Genomic DNA, 19,077 nt, shown 5'->3' with positions numbered 1-19,077 from the left:
ATGGGGAACCAGGGCCCCAGGAGGAAGCAAAACCCACCCGGGCCAATCACACATGGATTAGCAGGAGCAGATTCTGTTTCCTTCAAAAATAGCCAGATGCATTATTCATATATAAATACATAAATCACTCATATGCATTATTTATACCTAAGATACTAGTATTTATCCCAGCTCTCTCTTGAAATGCTCTGTCTTGTCATCTGTTGTCCCTGAGAGATTAGTCACTGTTATTTTAAAGTTGGTGCCGGAGCAAGGGTATCGCTCGGTGGTAGAGCACGTGCTCAGCACACACAAGGCCCTGGGTTCAATCTCCGGGACCACTGTTAAGGAAAAAAAATAAAATAGTGAATGTCGGTGCCTGAAAACTCCAGAACCTAGATGTTCTAGGAGATTGTTCTGTTTTTCCCTTTTTCCTTCCCTTGTGTTTGGTCCATCTGGTCCTGTCCCTGGGTGTGTCTGGTAATCTGGCGTTAGATGCTGGACATCGTGCGTGAAAAGCTGCAGAGATCGTCTGAGGCTCTGGATCAGAGCGGGACCAAACCCTGCCTGTTTCCTGTTTGTGTGCGTTGTGGGAGCTGAGAATTTACACATGTAAATGGCTGAACAAAATCCAGAGGATGATGTTTCATAACCTGTGAAAATTACGTGAGCTCCAAATGGCGGTGTCCACGGGCAGAGTTTCTTTGGACGCGGCAGCCCCCCCAGTTTGCTCGGCTGTGTCTGTGGCGGCTTCTGGGCTGCAGGCAGGATGAAGGGCTGTGCGGGAGGCGCTGTGAGCCGTGGAGCCTCAGCTTAACTGGCTGGCCCTTTGCAGGAAGGGTCTGCAGACTCCCGCCGGGGGGGCAGGCAGTGAGGGCGGGCTCCTGCGGGCCGGAAGCTGGGTTTCCGTCTTTCTGGAAGGCCGTCTAGCCCCTGGACACCTCCTTGATTCCAAGCAGCCGTCCTCTGGTGGGTGGGAGGACAGTGCTGTTTTTTCCCTGAACCCGCAGGGGACTCCCGGCTCCTGGTGCCCAGGCTGGACGTGAGCACTCTTCCGTCTGCTTCTGCTTGTTCTCTTGGATGGGGTCTCAGTCCTGTGCTTTGAAAAAGCCTGTCTTGCAGACACGGGTTAGAATATTGCCGGGACCCCACCGCAAAGCAAAGAGCCACTGTTTGCCGATCAGCTTGCTTTTCGCAGCCCTCCCCTGGGCCCCCCACCCTCAGGCCCTCCTCCCTGCTCCCCTGGCATCATGGGGATGGATCCCAAAGCCATCACTGCCTGGATCTTTTATGCTCTGACCTTGCAGCAACCGCAGGAGGCAAGATGCAGAGACAGGTCCAGCCCTGCCCGGGCACCAGCGCATCTCAGCTGGCCCGGCAGGGGATCTGCCCCCGGTGTGGGGGGGTGGCAGCGGTGATTCTCATCTTGTGCCCCTCCCTGCGGGACACTGCCCAGCCCTGCTCCCATCCTGGTGGGGGAGGGGGGATCAGACCACCACCACGTAGTGAGGACATAGGCTTCCATGGTGGTCGGCACGATTTCTTCTGAGCCTTGACACTGTGCCTTCTAGGAGCTGGAGAAGGATCCTCGGGAGGGCCACCGGGGCTTCTGGGGGGTGCGGGGGTGGTGGTATTGGGGTCTTTTAAGCGTGGCTGTTTGTCTGTTTATTGTTTTAATAAAAAGGTAGTTAGCAGCATAAAGACAGCAGAGGTGACTGGATGTAAGGATTTCCCACCAGGAAGCCTTGAAACGTGATCCAGGAACCCCGCGTGCCGCTGACGCTGGGCTCGCTCGCCTTGCCTCTGCTCTCTTGTCCGCCTCCCCACCCCGGTCAAAACTGCATTGCAATTTCCCCAAACTTTCTGGCTACACAGAGGTTTTAATGGGACGTGGGGATAGCCATCTCCCTCCTGCTGGCTCCGTTGACACTGCCAGTGGATTCTGAAGGCAGAGCTGACAGCCAGCTGGGCCTCCGCGCTCTGTTTGCAAGCTTAGCGCTGTGCGCTCCGAGGAGCCTGGGCCGGACACCGCACCCCGCCCCTGGGGCTCAGTTTAACCCTGAAGGTTTGGCTCAGAACTCACAGGAAGGCATGTCCCTGATGGAGGGCGGGAGCCACAGCGATGCAGAAAAATAGACTCTCAACAGAAAAATAGAGCCGGGCCCCAAACCGGGAGAAGCCAGCCAGGTAAGAGGCTCCACACTGCAGAAAGCAGCTCAGAGAGGGCTGAAGGTGTGGCTGTCCCAGCTCAGCGGGGGCCCCTGGCTTGGCGCCGGGCACCCTTGCTCTGGATGCTCTGGGCAGGGTTTGTGGACAGGAGTCCTGACCTCGCTTCCCTGGCTCTCTGGAGCTGGAGCTTGCCAGCCAAGACTAGGCAACCGGGGTCGCCCCTCCTGGACTCAGATTCCAGAGCTGAGTTTCTTCTCTCCATCCACAGACGTTTGCTGAGGACGGAGGGGGCGACAGGGAGTGGGCTGGCATTGGGGAAGCAGCGGCACCCCACGGCGGGGGCGGGGGCGGGCTCCTCTCCTAGCCCACGTCCTGCCGGGCTCCACGGACACGCGGCTTCTCGGCAGTTCAGACGTGTGTTCTGGGGGAGGAGAGCGCAGACGCCAACGTGTCTGCGGAACGCGGGGTGAAACCAGCTCTGAAGGCAGCTTCTTTCCCAGGAGATTCTCACACTTGTGCGTCATGAGCCCCTGGAGGGGCCTCAGTGCAGGATGCACGTTGCGATTTGGGCCCAGAACTCTGGTTTTGGGGGAACCCCGAGAAGGGTCTTTGGGGAGGCAGAGGGCCTGCTCCCACCATGACCCCTCCCTTCAGGCTGCCCACAGCCACCTCCCTAAGCCTTCTGTCTCTATAATGCAGGGCAAATCCCTTCTGTCCGTCCCCCGTCCCCACCCTTCATTCCAGTGTCAGGCCGGCGTTCCTGAAGGGAAAGCCTGGGGCTCACCTGTGTGTGGTTGTCAGGATGTGAGAACAGTGAGCAAGGCTGCGAGCACAAGATGTGGCCCCCAAGGTGACTGGGCCTCTGAGCTCTGAACTGAACCCCCCCACCCTGGGAGCCGGGATCCTCCTGCACTGTCCTGTCAGTGGAGCCTTCTTGCCCTGAGTCCTCACACTCTCAGGAAGCCATCTCTGACCTTCATCCTCCACACAGCGCATCCTCTTTCCCTGGAAGACCCATTCCTTTCCCTCTTCACTTAGTGTATCAGCTAGCCACGCCATGGAAATGCCACATAACAAACAGCACCAAACCTTAGGATATACAACTGTATGAGTGAATTACTGGGGTTCGCTCTGTCACTCATGGGGACTGGCTTCTGTCCCTGAGTTCGAGGCTGTCAGCTCTGCTCCACCTCCCATCCCTCCCCCCAAAGGCTGGGCATATTCTCATGGCAACGGCAGCATGCGAGATGCCTCTGCCTGGGTTCTGCCATTGTGAAGACTGGGTGGGAGCCACCGTCCTCTGCACACCTACTGTGTGCCTGCCCCTCCTGGTCTGGAGCCCCATGGCAGCACCTGGCACAGGACCTGCAGGCACGGAATGTGCAGGTGGTGCCGTGAGGGTGGTGTGGAGTAAGGGCAGCCAGGCTCTGTGGGGAGAGCCTCACTGTCTGCCAGAGGTTTGATCCATTCACTGTTTTATGGGCTAAATTTAGACCCTGTCCTGATGGCGGGTGCTGGGCCCACTGGCGAGTAATCCAGTCACAGAATTGGCAGCTGACACGTGGGACCAAGAGCCCCAGCTGCCAGGCCCAGGCCAGGGACGTGCCGCTCTGATGGCAGAAGGCCTCGGCTCTCTGCAGCCCTGGCTGATGGGCGCTGCATGTCCCTCCCCACCCCCTCCTTGGCATCGGGCGGTTCCGGCCGCCCCAGCGCCCCTTCCCAGGCTGCCGTCCTTCGTTGAAGTCCGTCAGGTGCTGTTGGGAGTTAAGGGGAAAATGGGTCATTTCCTTACTGACTTCTGAGCTCAAAGCCCAGGATCAGCTGCTTCGGTTCTTCAGTGAGATGAGCAATAACCTCAATGTGCGTGTGTGCCCGGGTGTGTGCGTGTGCCCGTGCGTGCACGTGCATGTGTGACGTGAGCGAGCCTGCGCGTTCCAGGCGGGGATCGCGAGCAGCACAGGAGAGGTGGGGCCGGTGACACGCTTCGGAAGGCCCGGCGCACATGCTGCCCTGAAGCCCGGGCCCGCCCCCGGGGGCTCCCGCGTTCCCCTCGGGACCGGCCTTTCCGCTGGAAAGGACGCGGGCCGGGAACGGGCGTCTCTGACCCCGGGCCTGCGGAGGCTGGGGCGCCAGGCTGCGGCCACGTGTCCTGGTTCCCCTTCGGTGTCTTGGTTGTTACTTGTTACTGAGTGCAAGTCTGAGCCACGTGGATGGAGCCTGGCCTCCGTGGGTGGCCCGTTTTCAGAGCCATGAAATTCAGTTCAGAAACCCTTTCGAGCTCTTGCCGCTTTCTGAAAGGGGCAGCTCGACCCCCGATCCGTGCGGTCAGGCAGCGCGAGAGGCAGGTGGAAAAGGGTGGACAGGGCTGGGAGGGTCGCCCCTCGCCCTGCCCAGCTGCCCCTCCGTCCCCGCCCTGGTCATGCCACACACACGCGGTACCCGCTCCGGGATTCTCAGCCGTCCCCTAGGGCAGGGGCCCCAAATTTTCCATAAAGGGCCATCTAGGAACTATGTCAGGCCTCCAGGCCACACGGCTCAGTGCCATTGCAGCACAGGGGCAGCCCAAGACAACACGGAAACAAATGGCTGTGTCCATGTGCCAGTAAGACTTTGTTCCCAGCGGCAGGTGGTGGGCAGGATGCCGCGGTTTTCTGATCAAGGCCTCGCTGCACTGGGTGTGGGGTCGGCGACCCCAGGAGCAGGTGAGACACAGGATGTCGCCCCTCAGGAGGCCGGCTGAGTCAGGGGTCTGCATTCACCGGCCCCTCGGGGATTTGGAGGGTCTGCGCCTGCCGGGGAGGGAGAAGCGAGCCCCTGAGACACAGCCTCTCGGCCATGCAAGCTGAGTGCATAAAATAAGAGAAATGTGTTCTCACGGGTCTGGAGGCCAGGAGCCAGCATCAGGTGCCTGCAGGGCCAGGCTCCCTCCTGGGGCTCTGGGGGGCCGCTCCCACGTCTGCCTCCAGCTCCTGGTGGCCGCGGTGGCTGCATCGCTGCCCCTGTCCCCATGCGGATTTCTTCCCTGCGTCTCTGTGTCTTCTCCTCTCATGTGTCTTATAAGGGCACCAGACGCTGGGATGAGAATGACGCCGCCTCCAGATGCTTAAGTGACTAAGTACACCTGTAAAGGCCAGATTTCCAGATCAGGTCATATTCCCAGGGTCTGGGGGGATGTGAATTCTGGGGGAACCCTGTTCAACCCACGACAGAGAGACCCCGTCACCTCTCCCGGCGTCAGCGGCCTTGGGGCCGGGGGAGTGTGTGGTGAAGACCGGGGCTCAGGGTGCGGGCCCCGCCCCGCTCTGTGATGTCCTGGTGAGGGGCTAGCTGAAGGGCGTGGGGTGCGGGGGCCAGAAGGAGAGCCCGGCCGTGGTTCTGAGTCAGCTGGGAGGTGGGTAGTGGTCTTACAGACTTCGGGTGAGGGCTCCGGGCCTCGGGGACCCTCACTGCCTCAGTGCCCCCCCGGGGCCTGAGCATCACAAACCGCAGAAGGCATAGGAGCTCCTGGGGCCGTGGGGGCAGGACGCCAGCATCTGCATTTGGGGCAGGGGACAGGGGGACACAATTCGACCCCACGACAGGAAGCAAATCCCACTGCCAGCTAGGGGGCTTCCCCGGCTCTCCGTGTATCACACCCCACCCCCCTGAGGGTCCACGGTCTGAAGGGGCAGCGCTTGCCTCCTCCCTGGCCCAGAAGATGGTGCTGAGAAGGGACCGGCAGACACCCGCATTTGCTGGGCTCTGGCGCCGTCTGTCTGTTAGGCCCGGGCTCCCTCTGTCTCCTCGTCTGCACAACTTAATTCTCAAGTTCAGCAGCGTCTCCCAACGCAAAGGAGGTTCTCAGCTGGGGACCTCGCCCCCAGGTGTGGCCAGCCCGGGGGTGGGACAGCTTTCAGCTGAGCCTGATGTCGGCGGATGCCATCCAGCTCCAAGTCCCGTGTGGAGCCCCGAGCCAGCACGGGCCCCCGTGGGTGCTGCAGGCTTCCCCTTCTGGCGCGGGCCCTGCACGCGGCGCACGTCTTCACCTGCAGAGTCTCGGACCAGGGCCCCGTGGCCACTGGCCAGCCCATGTGGAGGGAGGACCGCTGTTCTGCTAAAGGCCCGGGCCCCGGAGCAAGACTGCTTGGGTTCGAGTCCCGTATTTTCTGGGTCTTCGTTGTGTGTGCAGTAAAGAGTTAAACTGGCTCGAGGAAAGGTCTTGTGTCCCCATCCTGGGAGATCACCTCTGAGCCATGGCGTGTCCTTCCTGGTAAGAGTGTCTTTGTTTACCTGGGGCCTTGGGCTGGGCAGGCCGGCTACGCCAACAAGGTGACTTCTGGCGGGGCCTTGGGGTGCTGTGTCTCCTTGACCTCTGGACCGGCGGGAGACCGAGACCAGCCGTGTGGGAGGTCAGCCATGGGCGCGCCACCAGGCCCCAACAAGATCTGGACACCCAGGCTCGGGGGCGCTTCCCTGGCTGGCGATACCCCACGCACGTCATCACCGGCGTCGCTGGCGGGAGTTGGCGCCACCCGTGGCCCCGTCGGCGAGGATGGGGGAAGCTCCTGGCCTCTCCTGCACTCCGCACCAAGCACCTCTCCCCAGTGCTGATCTTCGTCTGTAGGCTTTGACTGTCCTGGGCCGTAAGTGGAGGGTAACGGCTTTATTCAGTGCCGTGGATCTTTCCTGGGAACTGCTGCGCCTGAGCGTGATCTTGGGGGCCTCCCCGATTGCCCTGTGCAGCCTCCCTGCAGAAACGGGGTGCATCTCTGCACCCGCTTCGTGGGGTTGTGCTAATTCACCGAGGACGACATGGGCATCACTGCCAGCGGGGCTCACTTCACCACGTGGATCGATCTGCCGCCGCTGAGTCCATCCTGCACCCCCGCCCCCGTCTTGTCTGTGCTCTTAACGTGGACGGGGCTGGAGGGAGGAGGAGGGCGGTGACAGGGAAAGGACCACATTTTTCACATTACAGCCACACGGGGTGTAATCTCGGGACGTTTCTGACCCGCTAACCGCATGCTGCCTCCGTGATGGTGTCCCTGTGAATCGATTCAGATGGCGTGACGTGGGCTGGAGATGTGAACACCCGTTTCTTGTGGTCACACATTTCTCCTGTTAGCGGAGAACCTCAGCACCCTTAACGTTTGGGTCCAGATCATTCCTTCTCGTGGGGCCGCCCTGTGCGGGCAGGATGTCTGCCAGCATCAGGACCTCTGCTCGCTAGACGCCAGGGGAGGAGGCTCCCTCATCCCCGCTGACAATCAGAAGTGCCTCACATGGCCCGGCTCCCCGGCCACGGGCCACAGCTGCTGCCTGCCTCCGAGGCCCCTCTGGGCTGCTTCCTTGACGGCTCACTTTCCCCGTGCTGTCAGGACAGAGCCGAGTCCTGTGAGACACCCGCACAGCCCCTTCCTGGGGGAGGCTCTGTTCTCCCGATGGTCGGTCCCGCCTTCGGCTGGAGGGACTTCCGATGAGCGGACGCTTCGTCTCAGCATCTTGGCTCCAAGCACCTCCATCACTCACCCCGTGGAAGGCGTCTCAGGGTCACTCAGAAACCTGTGTGCCTTTGTGTCCCTGCCACAAAGCAGGTGGCCTTGATTTTCTGTAAACACCCCAGTTTTAGAAGGTGCATTTTCCCTCAGCAGCCTACCCCCACCCCCCCATAGGCAGCCAGCTGCCTCAGCATGGGCCTCAACTTTGGGGTACCTCTTCCTCAAGGAAGTGGGGCTGGCCTCTCGCCTGTCTCCCAGTGGATGCCGCAAGCTTCCACTTTCCAGGGACCATTTGTCAAAGACGTGCTGTGCAGTCAACGTTTTGCAGTGTTTGTGGGGAAGGAGTGGTCCCTCTGCAGTGGAATTTGCACTGCGGGTGCCTGCTGTCACCTCCCCAACCCCAGGAGACAGACATCCTTGGATCCATCCATCACCGGGTCCTTGTTTCCATAACACAGGCACACGAGAGCCCTGCTCTGTAAATGAGCTACGGTAGACACAGAAATGTCATCTCTTTGCCTCGACAAATCCCAGGGCCGTGGTGTCTGCCTCCATCCGAGGGCACCAGCCAGGTGTGCCACACCACCCCTGCCGTGCTGCAAGAAGGGTCCTGGGTGGGCAGGTTTCTGCCCTGGACAGTTGATTCAGCTCCATTTAATAAGAAACTCATCTAGACCCAGAGATAGATTACCAACTTCCACATCAATCTTCAGGGTCTGATCTTATTACGAACCACCACAGATATGGCCATAAAAGCCCTATTGATGGATGCCGAGCTTGGTAATCCATCTGTCGCCATCCATTATTCCGGGTATAATTTTTCATTATCCGGGCGGCAGCTGATTCCTAGCGCGTTAGTATACAGTGGCAATTACTGGGAGCCGAAAGAGCCCCTAAATTAGCAGGAACAATAACACCTGTCAGGAAAGGGACTCCAGCTTCCACGCCCAGCTCGCTCCGTGCTCTGGGGCCAGGTCTGAGCTGCAAGGGTTGAAGACAGAGAGGAGAATCTTGACCTTGGAAGTGGAGAGGAGAAAGTTTGTTGATTTTTCCCCCTTCCTTGGGAGCGTAGAGTGCACGTCCCCTTAAAGTGACATCACTATCACCCCAGTGACAGCCCCGCCGCCCCACAGCTGGTGTAGACGCTGTTCAAGGGTGGCCCCCCTCCAGGGTCAGCGAGGGCTCGGGCGCAGATACCCCCGCCTGCAGTGTTTAATAAGCACCGGAGATCTGGCTGGGGGGGACGTCGGCCCAGGAGCGAGTGTTGAGGGAAACGAGCGAGGAGGGAGGGGGTGGGAGGTGGTCCCCCTGAGAACGGTGCCTTTTGTGGGGGGAGCCCTGTCCACAGACCACTGGGCAACGTCCTTTCAGCACAAAGGTTCCGTGATCTGAATATTCGTGTCTTTCACAAAATGCGGTTTCTTTTCAACGTTAATGGAAAAACATTGACAGACACAGAGCCTAAATATTTTCGAGGGCCACTGGTGGGATGCCATCGGTAAGATCCTCCCTGAGTTCCAGTCTCCGAAAATCCAGACTCCTGATGAATGCATGTCACGCAGAGGGATCTGCTCTGAAGCTGGCTTGGCGTGGACGCACCCTGCGGGGGGAAGCTGCCCGCTGCTGGTCGTTATGGTCCAACTTGATAAGACAGGGGCGTGGCTGCCTTTGAAATCACCTTGACAGTGGCCAGTGAAAATCTCAAAAGACTGTAAACCTTTGCTGGTAGAGCAGGAAGGTTCTACAGAACCAAAAGCTTGCTGTTTGAGCCCCAGATTTCACCAGCTATTCAAAGTAGATTCTACATTTTTATTTACTTGGTAAGTCACTCCACCTTCAGCTGTTCACCTAAGTCAGGGTCTGCAAACCATTGCCCATAAGCCAAAGCTGTTTTTATAAATAAAGATTTATTGGGACCTAGCCACACCCATTGGTTTGCACAGCATCCGCGGCTGCTCTTGGGCCGTAATGGAAGGGGTGAGAGGTCACAGAGTGACCCGCCACCTGCAAAGCCTAACATGTTTACTGACTGGCCCTTTACGGGGAAGGTTCGCCTACCCGGGGTGCCCTCAAACCCCAGGGACCCAGTTGAGGACTTGACTCCTGGCGCTCGGAGGAGCCTCATTGATACGACGTACTTGAAACTACACAGCTTCTCATAAGTGGTTCTGCTCTCCTCTTAGGAGCGATCTCCCAAAGAGAGGGGAAGGTGGGGCGTCCCTGTGGGGCTTCCATCCTCCAACCTGCTTCCTACAAATGCCACTTTACCACACGTCAAAAGGCTCAGTCTTCGTTCAGCCCTCATGACTGTGGGGCCCGCGGGGTCTTCCTGTAACCATTGACTCCGCATGCCTGAGCCCAGTGACCCATCAAAGCCCACGGGCCAGATGGTGAAGCACAGGACTGTTTTGCAAACAACGTGTGCGAGGAGCAGGAAGGAGGTGGCCTCTAACCGGCTTTATTACCAGGTTTGCTCATTTGGCGTTGGATGCTTGATTGTCCCCGGGACTCCAGAGCAGAGCATCGCCTTGCTCTGCAGGCTGGGCAGCGGGTTAAATTGATCACGTGTGTGAAGACAGGCGTAGCGACATCTTTCCAGAGAGCATCACCGTGGTGTTACTGTTGTATTTCCGCCCTGATGATCCTAGCTGGTTATTAACCCATGTATCATTTCCTCCAAATTTGAATTTGGCAAGTCCTAGGGAGAAATTTCACACGGAGGCAGGAGGGGGTCTCCAGAACAAGGCAGGCATTGGAATTATGCCGTTACCTTTCTTCCTGTTCCCCTAGCTTTTTATTCTCTACTTCTCAGTTCCCGAGCTAACAACGTGTGACGTAGCTACTGCTGTAAGATGCTGTGTCCGGCAGCGTGCGCTGGGGGTTGGGGCGGACGTAAAGGTGATGAAGGTCTGGCTCTTTCACAAGGGGCTCGAAGATGCATGAGAGCCTCTGGCAAAGGGCTTCTGTTCTTCTGGTTTTCGGTGAGGGGGCTCCCGTGAGCCAAACATTTTCTCCTCTGGGCCTCAGATCCTTCCATCCACCAGAAGAAGAGACTCAGTGCTTCCCCATCTCTCCCAGAGGGGGTGGGAGGGAATCGGGTGTCCAAGACACGACCGGTCACCTTAAGGTGACCTTCCGAAGAGCCTGGTAACCAGACACTCACCCCAACAGAAGGATTCCCTTGGTAACGAGATGGCAGGTCAGAACCCGCTGGTGGCCCGGCCTCCTCTGGCCCTGCAGACACTGGGGGATGGACGACAGAGTGCTCTGCTCCTGTACGAAGACCCTCGGTGCCTCCCGCTGGGCCTGGCCTTGCAGCTGAACCCTCCCTCCTGCTCCTGGTCGCTGGCGCCACTCAGCGTGCTTTCTTACATCACCCTCCTCCACAGAGAATTCTCCTGGCCCAGAAGATGGCAGGTTTAGCCCAAGAAACAAAAATTCAGTACTTGCTATCAAGTTTGGCATGTGGCCTGCCAAGATGGCTGAGAGGCTTTGCTCATGGGCCCAGAGCTCTCTTTTAGGGGTCTGTCTCTGGAGGAAGTAGTGAGGTTCAAGTACCAGCCTCTGTAATTTAGAAGCTTGTTCTCCCCAGGCAGGTAGAGGGTAGACCTGCCAGCCTCTGCCTTGGAAAAAGTGAGGACCTCAGATCAAAGTTAAAACTGAGTTGAACAAAGTCTGAGCTCAAAATCATATAACACAACTGCTTTTTGAGCCAGAAGATTCTATGTGATCCAAGGAATTTCCACAAACTTGCCCAGATGGTTTTCACTTCCGTAATTTATGACAACAGTATCTACCTTTGAGGGTCGTTGCTGGGAATAATTCGGATAGCCCACACCTGACGATTGCTAATGCTTGTTGAGCATGCCCGTCATCATCATTATCACCACCAGCATCATCATAATCACAGTCACCATCATCATCACCATCTTCGGTATCACCACCATCACAATCATTATCACTATTGCCAGCATCTTCCCCATCGCCACCATCATCATCATTCCACTTCCATCAACATCACCATCATCAGTATCATCATCATCATTACTGCCACCATCGTGAGCACCACCGCCATCACCACCATCATCATCACCATCGTCACCGCCATCGTCGCCATCGTCACCACCATCACTACCATCACCATCATCACCACCACCATCACCAACATCAGCCTCCTTCTCATCACAGGAAGCACAAAGGATGAGCACCTACTCTTCATGACTTCATGACAGCATGTTCATCTCTTGACTGGGCTGGGATTGTGTAGATGGAGGGAGGGTGAGGAAAGACTGAGCAGCCATCTTTCCCAGGTGTCCATTAGACTGGGCATCCATTTCAACCTCCCTCTCCCAACAAAGTCTGAGTCGGGTCTCAGAGAAGCTTGTGAATAACTAGCAATCCCTGAGGCTGGTGGGCACATCCTTCTTGGTAAGATTGAGGGTGGTCCCTACGGCATAAGTCGCTTTCAGCCCCATTGGCAAGCTGATTTGGCAGTCCTAGGGGGAAGGCAAGCTGGCTCAGAGATTTGTAGCACATGCCACAGATTGGGCACAGGTGGATGGGAAGCCGGAACCCACAGTGAACGCTGCCACTTTAAACAATGGGCACCAGCACAGCTGCTCCTAAAAGCGGGCACCAGGGCTAAGCTGGTCAAAACTGCCTCTGCCTTGCGTGCAGCAGGTGCTCAATAAATGATTATAGAATCAATGGCTTAAAGAATGAATGGAGGGAGTCCCGTGACGTTCATGTATCTTCTCCAGTTTTTCAGGGGAGCTTATCCTGTTGGCTCAGGAAGGGAATGCCTCAGGACAAGCAGAAATAGCCCAAAAGTGAGGCCACCAGGAAGAGAAAGCTCATTTTCTGGTCACGCCAACTTTGAATCATTTATTAGCAATTCCCCCACGAGGATCCTCTTCAGTAGAGAGGTAACATCTGTTTGTGACACTGTGTTCATGGGAGGCACCAGAAAACTCTTACACCCTGAAAACCTCCATGCTGGACCACGCACACGCGATGTTCTCACCCCAGGACCCGCCGGGGCCTCGGGTGCGAAGGGTGGGCCTCTGTACTTGGATGCCGGGAGTGGAGAGAGACAGATGCTCAAGTGACCCAGGTGGGAGGACGTGGGGAGTTGACACTTGCGTGGGGCGGGCTGCTGCCACCTGCAGGGTTCTCTGCAGAGAACTTCAGGGCCCTGGACCTTCCAGGTGGCCCACACTGACCAGCGGATTCAGCCTTAATGTCCATGTCCCAGGAAGGATGTAATGGATGAGTTGTCCGGAGAGACCTAGCTGGGGAGGGAACCAGAGGTGGGGAATGTTACCAGCCTGTCTTCTCCCCCTCCCCCTACATCTGTGGTTGGTGGACAATGATGCTGCAGGGGCAAGGGGCAAAGGGACAGTGTGGAGAGAATTCCTGTCCTTGCCATCCTGGTCCTCCAGTGGGGCTCACAGGCTGCTCTCCCTCAGGCTCTGGCTGTCCTGCTGCTGGAGTGGCTGGTCCTTCTGTCCCCATCCTGCTGCCTCCTCCCCACCATGTACACACACACACAAAGCAGAGACAAAGGCCAGGCTGCAGATGCTCCCCTGGGACTTGGGGAAGCATCAGCTGTGGGCCTGGATCTTTTATTCCCCAGAGCCTCAACCGGCAGTGTGGTTCTTGGAGAGAATTCTGAAAAGGGGAAGATACTCCCCAGGGATCCAAGTGCCTGAGTCTCCGAGAGTGTCAACCCACGTGTTCCCCATCTTCCCAATAAATCCTGGGCTGTCCTGGCTCCTCCTGGATCAGGCCAAACCCTGCTCCTGCTTGCAGGCCAGCTGCCCCAGGGCTCAGACTCCAGGACAGGACCTACCCAGGGCAGGAGAGAAAGGCGGGGTGATGGGTCTTTGGGGAGTGCCTCCACCAGAGCCCACCTGTCCCAGGTGAAGGGCTTGGCAGGTGCAAGAAAGGACACGTGGCCCTGTCAACTGGGGTCCCCTGCTGGGACACCAGGCACATGAGGGGACTGGTGTTCAGAGCATTCCCAACTGGGCCCCTGAATCTCGTGCCCCTGGTTTCATGGCTCCCCTCTCTGCTTCTCTGTCTCCAGGTTTGGCGGTCCATCAGATCATCACCATCACCGTCTCCCTCATCATGGTCATAGCTGCTCTGATTACAACTCTTGTCTTAAAAAACTGGTAAGGCTTCTCGGCCCTGCTGGCCTGGAAACAGGGGTCCACGGGGGTCCCTGGGGAAGTGCACACAGAAGAGCCTCTGCTTTTCAAATCTGCTCCGGCGCACAGCCCAGGGAGTTGCTTCTGTTTGCTGGTGAATTCCACGCTCGACCCCTCACCTTTGCCCTGGGCAGCTCGGCCGGCGGGTGGGCGGCTCGCTGCCTGGCATGGCCCTTCCTTCCGGTGGCGAGCCCGGGCCCCTTGACTTAGTCCCACAGGCGGCAGCAGGTGTCCTGTTCCCAGAGCCCGTCTCTCAGATCCCAGTGCCCTTTGAATGTCACCCTCCCAGCTCGTTTTTCATTATTTCCCACCAGCTGCCTGGGTGCGGGGGTGCGGCGGGGGGGGGGGGGTCTGTGCCTGCCCCTCGCTGTCCCCGGCTGTCCCCGCCAGCCTCTCTGTCTCCTGCCTTCCTCTTGAGGCCGCTCTGGGTCTGCCGAACTAGGTTACTGCTTTGCTCCAGGCAGCCTGTCTTTGCCCATTTCCTCCTGGAAATTGGCCTACTTTGAGGTTGGCCTTGCTGGGTGTACACACCTGCGCCACCCCTGGGAAAATCCGGGCTCTGCTGGGCGACCCTGCTGCTCGCACGCCTCCCTGCTGCCACTCCTCCAGCAACGCGGCTCCTTTTAGCATCGAAGCCACCCGCCCTTGTGGAGTAACACACCCAGCACCCCCCACCCCCCGCTGACCAGACAGGAGGTCAGGCGGGCTGAGGGGAGGGGCCGCCCTGGGCCTCCGGGGAGCGGAGAAGCATGGAAACGGGAGCGAAAGCTGGTCTCCAGGATTAGAGAGGATGGGGCTGGGGGCACCACCCCGGAACAGACCTCACGCCGAGCCGGAAAGGCCTGGAAGTGGCCTCCTGATGGCGGCCAGCAAATTCGGGACCCAGGGCGTTTTCTGGGGCAGGCGGCGTGGATGGCACTCAGCCCCCGGCGGGGCGTCTTGGGCAGGGCCGCCTGGCTGGGGAAGGGGCTCCGGGGCCCTGGGCCGCGTGCGTGCGCGGTGGCCCCAGTGCCCCCGGCCGGCTCCATGAGGGGAAGCCCCTCCCTCCAAGGAGGCGGCCCACTTTGCGGCTGTCTCGCTATGTGTCAGGCAGGCAGCCTTCCTCCTGGTTGTCCTGCATTTGGGGTTTGCAGGAAGCCCGCCAAGACTCCTTCAGGGAGGACGCCCCAGGGTGTAGGGGGGGTTCCACGCTCTTGCTGAGGGGCCCCCGGCTTTCATACCCGTCTTCCCACCTTCATTTGTGGGCGAGGCGTCCCGCCAGCAACCAGGATTCCTCTCATTGGGAAGACGTGGCAGGGAATGGAAATGGCTTACGGGGAGATGGGCTCGTGGACCCCCGCCCCTTACAGCCCCCTCTGCACAGGCTCTGAGCGTGAAGGGGGGAGAGGGAGGGAGCTGGTGCCCCAGTGAGGCTCCTGGGATCTCCCCTTCCCTGCCCTCCTCCGTGGGGACACCTCCCTCCATCCTTGTGGACTTGCCATAGAAGTGACCTCCGGGGGCTGGCGAGGTCACTACGTGTCTTCTCCATCAGATCTCCTGGCCCACAAGGGCGGGGTCCCGTGTGTGGTCTGCGCAGTGTCTGGAAGCCTCTGTGGCCCAGAAGAACGGGGAATGGAGGCAGGTGCCCACGGGGCACACAGCACAGTTCTCTCCAAGACCCAGTGATCCGGTCTCATTTCCAGCTTGTGAGCAGGGTCAGGGGAGGGGCTGAGGATCGGGGTTCCCACCCCCTAATTCTCCCCAAGGATAATTCCATGGTCCAGTCCCAGCGAGCGATGACCACTCAAACCGGGGCACAAAGGCTTCCCCACGGGCCCCTGCCTTGGTGTCCATCCCATTCAGACGCTCCTGGGGAAGCGTAATCAGTTCCCCTGTCCGGCTGACATCCTGTGGCCGGAGGAGGCCTCAGCTCCCCCATAACACAGCTCAGCCACTTACCTCAGAATCCTGCCTGCAATAATGACCACATTTAAAATTCGAATTTTCTTAAAAAAATAAAAAGAGAGCGCTGATTGCTTGATTGTGGTCCATCTTTCTGAAGAGGCTGGGAATTACCGTTTAATACTAAATGATGGATAATTAATGCCTGGAGGGGACGGTCCCACCGCTTTAAGCGCTGGCGTTGGCTGTGGGTGCCGGCGCCCGCCCGCCGCCCACCGCGACGTCTCTCCGGCCCAGCTGTGCCCAGAGCGGGAACGCGCGCAGGAACGGCCACCAGCGGAAGGCCGCCCAGCAGGAGGAGAGCTGCCAGAACCTGACGGACTTCACGCCCGCCCGCGTGCCCAGCAGCCTGGACATCTTCACGGCCTACAACGAGACCCTCCAGTGCTCGCACGAGTGTGTCCGGGCGTCCGTGCCCGTGTACACCGACGAGACGCTGCGCCCGACCGGGGAGTACAAATCCACGTTCAACGGGAACCGGTAAGCACAGGCGCCAGCCGGGCGCGGTCGCCGCCCGCTCCTGGGGGTGCCGGGCTGTGCTCGGGGTGAGGCGGCCTTCCCGTCCTGCCGGCGGCCCTCGCACGTGCAGGCGGCCGGGAGGGGGGAGGCGAGAGGGGCGGGGCAGACGCAAGCAGGTGTTGTTGTTGCCCTCCAGGGAGGGGCCGCGGCCGCGGTCGGGGTCCAGTCCAGACCCCGGCACCTGGCTACGCGCCGACTGTCCTGCGCGCTCCTGGGTCCCACGTCTCGGAGGCTGAGCAAGTCTCACTGCCCAGAGTCCAAAGCCAGCCTCGCAGTCTCGAGCTCCCCAGATACCCACGAGTGTTGATCGCCCCACCCCCACCAGCATCTCTGAACCCCCATCAATAAAATGTCGGCAGCAAATCTAGCGAAAATATCAAACACCAGCCCGACTCCTGGTTGTTAAGTGCCCTTTTTTATTAATCATACACAATCCCTCAAAGAAGACACGCCTCTCACTGCCCCGGGGGTGTGCAAGAAACCCTTGAGTCACTTCTGAAGGTTCATCCAGAATTAGATTAAACAGCAATAAACTAGTTTTTTTTTTTTTGAGTGAGCCCTCACTCATGCAGCATTTTGTAAATAATAATAAAAAAAAATTTATCCCACAACTTAAAAATCTTAGGAAGAAATGAGCAGGACCCCGGGTGGACTTGAGGGCCCACGGTCAGCAGTGGGGAAGCCGGGACGCTGCCCCAGTGCCCTGAGGGGCTCCGCCCTGCACCCACGTCCAGGAGATGCAGGGGCTGTTCCCGGAGTTGATGTCGCCTTGTCCTGTCCCCGAGAGCGAGTGGGAGCTCCTTTAATACTTACTTACAGCCGGACTCCGCCGTGTTCTCTGTCTGAGATGCCCCCTCCCCAGAGGAGAAGGGGGCAGCAGAAACCTCAGGATGGTCCTTCTAAATACCATGGCTTCCACTCAGCGACGTTTGGGGAGCTCGTGGGCTGCATCCCAGCCTCGCCAAGGGCCGTGTGTGCACGGATTCTCAGACCGTCACCTTGACGTGTGTGTGCCCGTTTGGGTGCCAGCCCCGGCCGGCCAGCGCTTCCGCCTTTGGGGGAAGAGGGGCGGGTGGGTCTCGGGGTGTCACAGCCCTCACCCTCCGCCCCTGGCCGCGGGCAGGGCGCGCACAGCTGGCTGGCGTGGGAACCCCGGGCGGAACAGGTTCTTGCTTTCTGTTTGAAGGTGATGCTCTGTTGGCTCTCGCCGGCCTTGGGAAGTGGCAGCTCAGTCTCAAAGGGTTGAAACACCGGGGCGGGGGCGGCATTTTAGGCGCCAGGCCCCGCCCTCCCTATAACATGCAGTGAAGCGGGTGGAGGCAGAGACGCTGAGCCTGGCTCTCATCCTGCAAGTCAAAAACTAAAACCTGGAGATGGCACCACCATGGGCCTCAGCACCAGATTCCGCCTTGCACGGACGCCTCAGGCTGTGTGACCTCCGGGGACAGGGCGGGAGGGAACACCGGCCGGCTCCGGGCGGGGAGGCCAGCGGGGCCGGGCCGAGCATCACCTCCCTGGGGCTCCCCTCTACCCGAGAAGCCAGGGTCCTTTTCCTTATCGGTAGGGGAGGGGGTAACTAGGCTTGTCTGTTTGTTTAACGGAGGTCCTGGGGACTGAACCCAGGACCTCGCGCGTGCGCAGCGCACGCCCTGCCCAGAGCGACACCCTCCTCCTAAGAAGCCAGTCTTCGGGGGCGGGCCCAAGCCGGCCGGCTGGTGGGGTGCCGGGTGCCAGCACGTGCCAGCCCGCCTTTCTGCCTGCTGCAGACCCTCCTCTTCTGACCGGCATCTTATTCCTGTGGCCTTTGTGTCTGAGAAGTGGTTTGAAATCTCCTGCTGACTGGCCGAAGTCTTTTTTACCTCCTGGGGGCAGGGCAGACGCCATGTGTCTGTTTCATGGTAAGTACCTCTTTTTCTGGGACCTTGATTAATTGTCCCTTTGCCTGACCTTCCCTCCACCCCCTCACCCCGCCTCCCTTCCGGATGTGGCAGGTAGAATTCTGAGGGCATCACCGCCCTGGTTGCCAGCCAGAGGGCTGGGCTTGTGGTCTCTCTGCTGCACTCATGAGAAATGCCCCCGGGTCCCCCTGGAAGGGACCGATGGACACCCTCGAGCCCCCACTCGGCACCCGGTCGTTCTGCGGGTGCCGCTCCCCTGCAGCGCCGGGGACCCCAGTTCTCCAAGCGAGCTCCAAGCGCAGCTCCTGTTTCCACGACAAGAGGAGACAGGGCCGCGGCGCCGCGGGCGGACGCCAGGCCGGGCCTCCATCACGTGTCTTTACGGGGCGGGGGGCGGGGAGGGCACAGAGCAGAATTAAAATACAATTTTGAAATATAAAAATAAGAGATAAGAAAGAAGATGATAAAGGAGGGAAGTGAAGAGCTGAGGCATCTACTAATTTGCAGCCGGAGACCGGCACCAGAACGCTCTGAATTTTCCATGCTCTGCTGGGTGGGAACATTCGGTTTGCTTTCAGTGATATTGACTTTAATGCTAACGGTAAATTGCTTTCTTCTGAGCTGAGCCTCCCGAACGTCGGGCTGCTGGGGGGAGAGCGTCCCGGCCCCGGGGCTGCGCGTCCCGCACGCACAGGCAGTGGCTGCGGCCAGGGCTCTGTGTTTTCCTTTCTGACGCTGTGTTTCCAGAGGACGCTCGTCTCGCTCATCCACAGACAGCATCTTCCCTCCCCAGAGCTTCCTCCTGAACGTGACGTCAGGTCCCTTCTACCAGCAGGAAACCAATTTCTAGGGCTACAGATATTTGAAAATGTTCTTTCTTAC

At 59.0% G+C, this 19,077-nt stretch overlaps 1 protein-coding gene across 1 annotated transcript in view; it reads left to right on the top strand.

The window, feature by feature from the left end:
* Positions 1-18,196, top strand: part of AJAP1 (adherens junctions associated protein 1) — a 103,042-nt gene extending 84,846 nt beyond the window's left edge. The window contains exons 3-5 of the mRNA XM_072975863.1: positions 13,714-13,801; positions 16,016-16,258; positions 18,064-18,196. Of these exons, the coding sequence (XP_072831964.1) occupies positions 13,714-13,801; positions 16,016-16,258; positions 18,064-18,136 (404 nt within the window). The 3' untranslated portion in view covers positions 18,137-18,196. The remainder of the gene's footprint in view (positions 1-13,713; positions 13,802-16,015; positions 16,259-18,063) is intronic.
* Positions 18,197-19,077: the final 881 nt, after the last annotated feature.

Source organism: Vicugna pacos, chromosome 13 (assembly GCF_048564905.1).
Source record: "Vicugna pacos chromosome 13, VicPac4, whole genome shotgun sequence".
Lineage (NCBI taxonomy): Eukaryota > Metazoa > Chordata > Mammalia > Artiodactyla > Camelidae > Vicugna > Vicugna pacos.
Note: the sequence above shows the minus strand (reverse complement) of the source record. Positions and strands in the feature narration are given on the sequence as shown.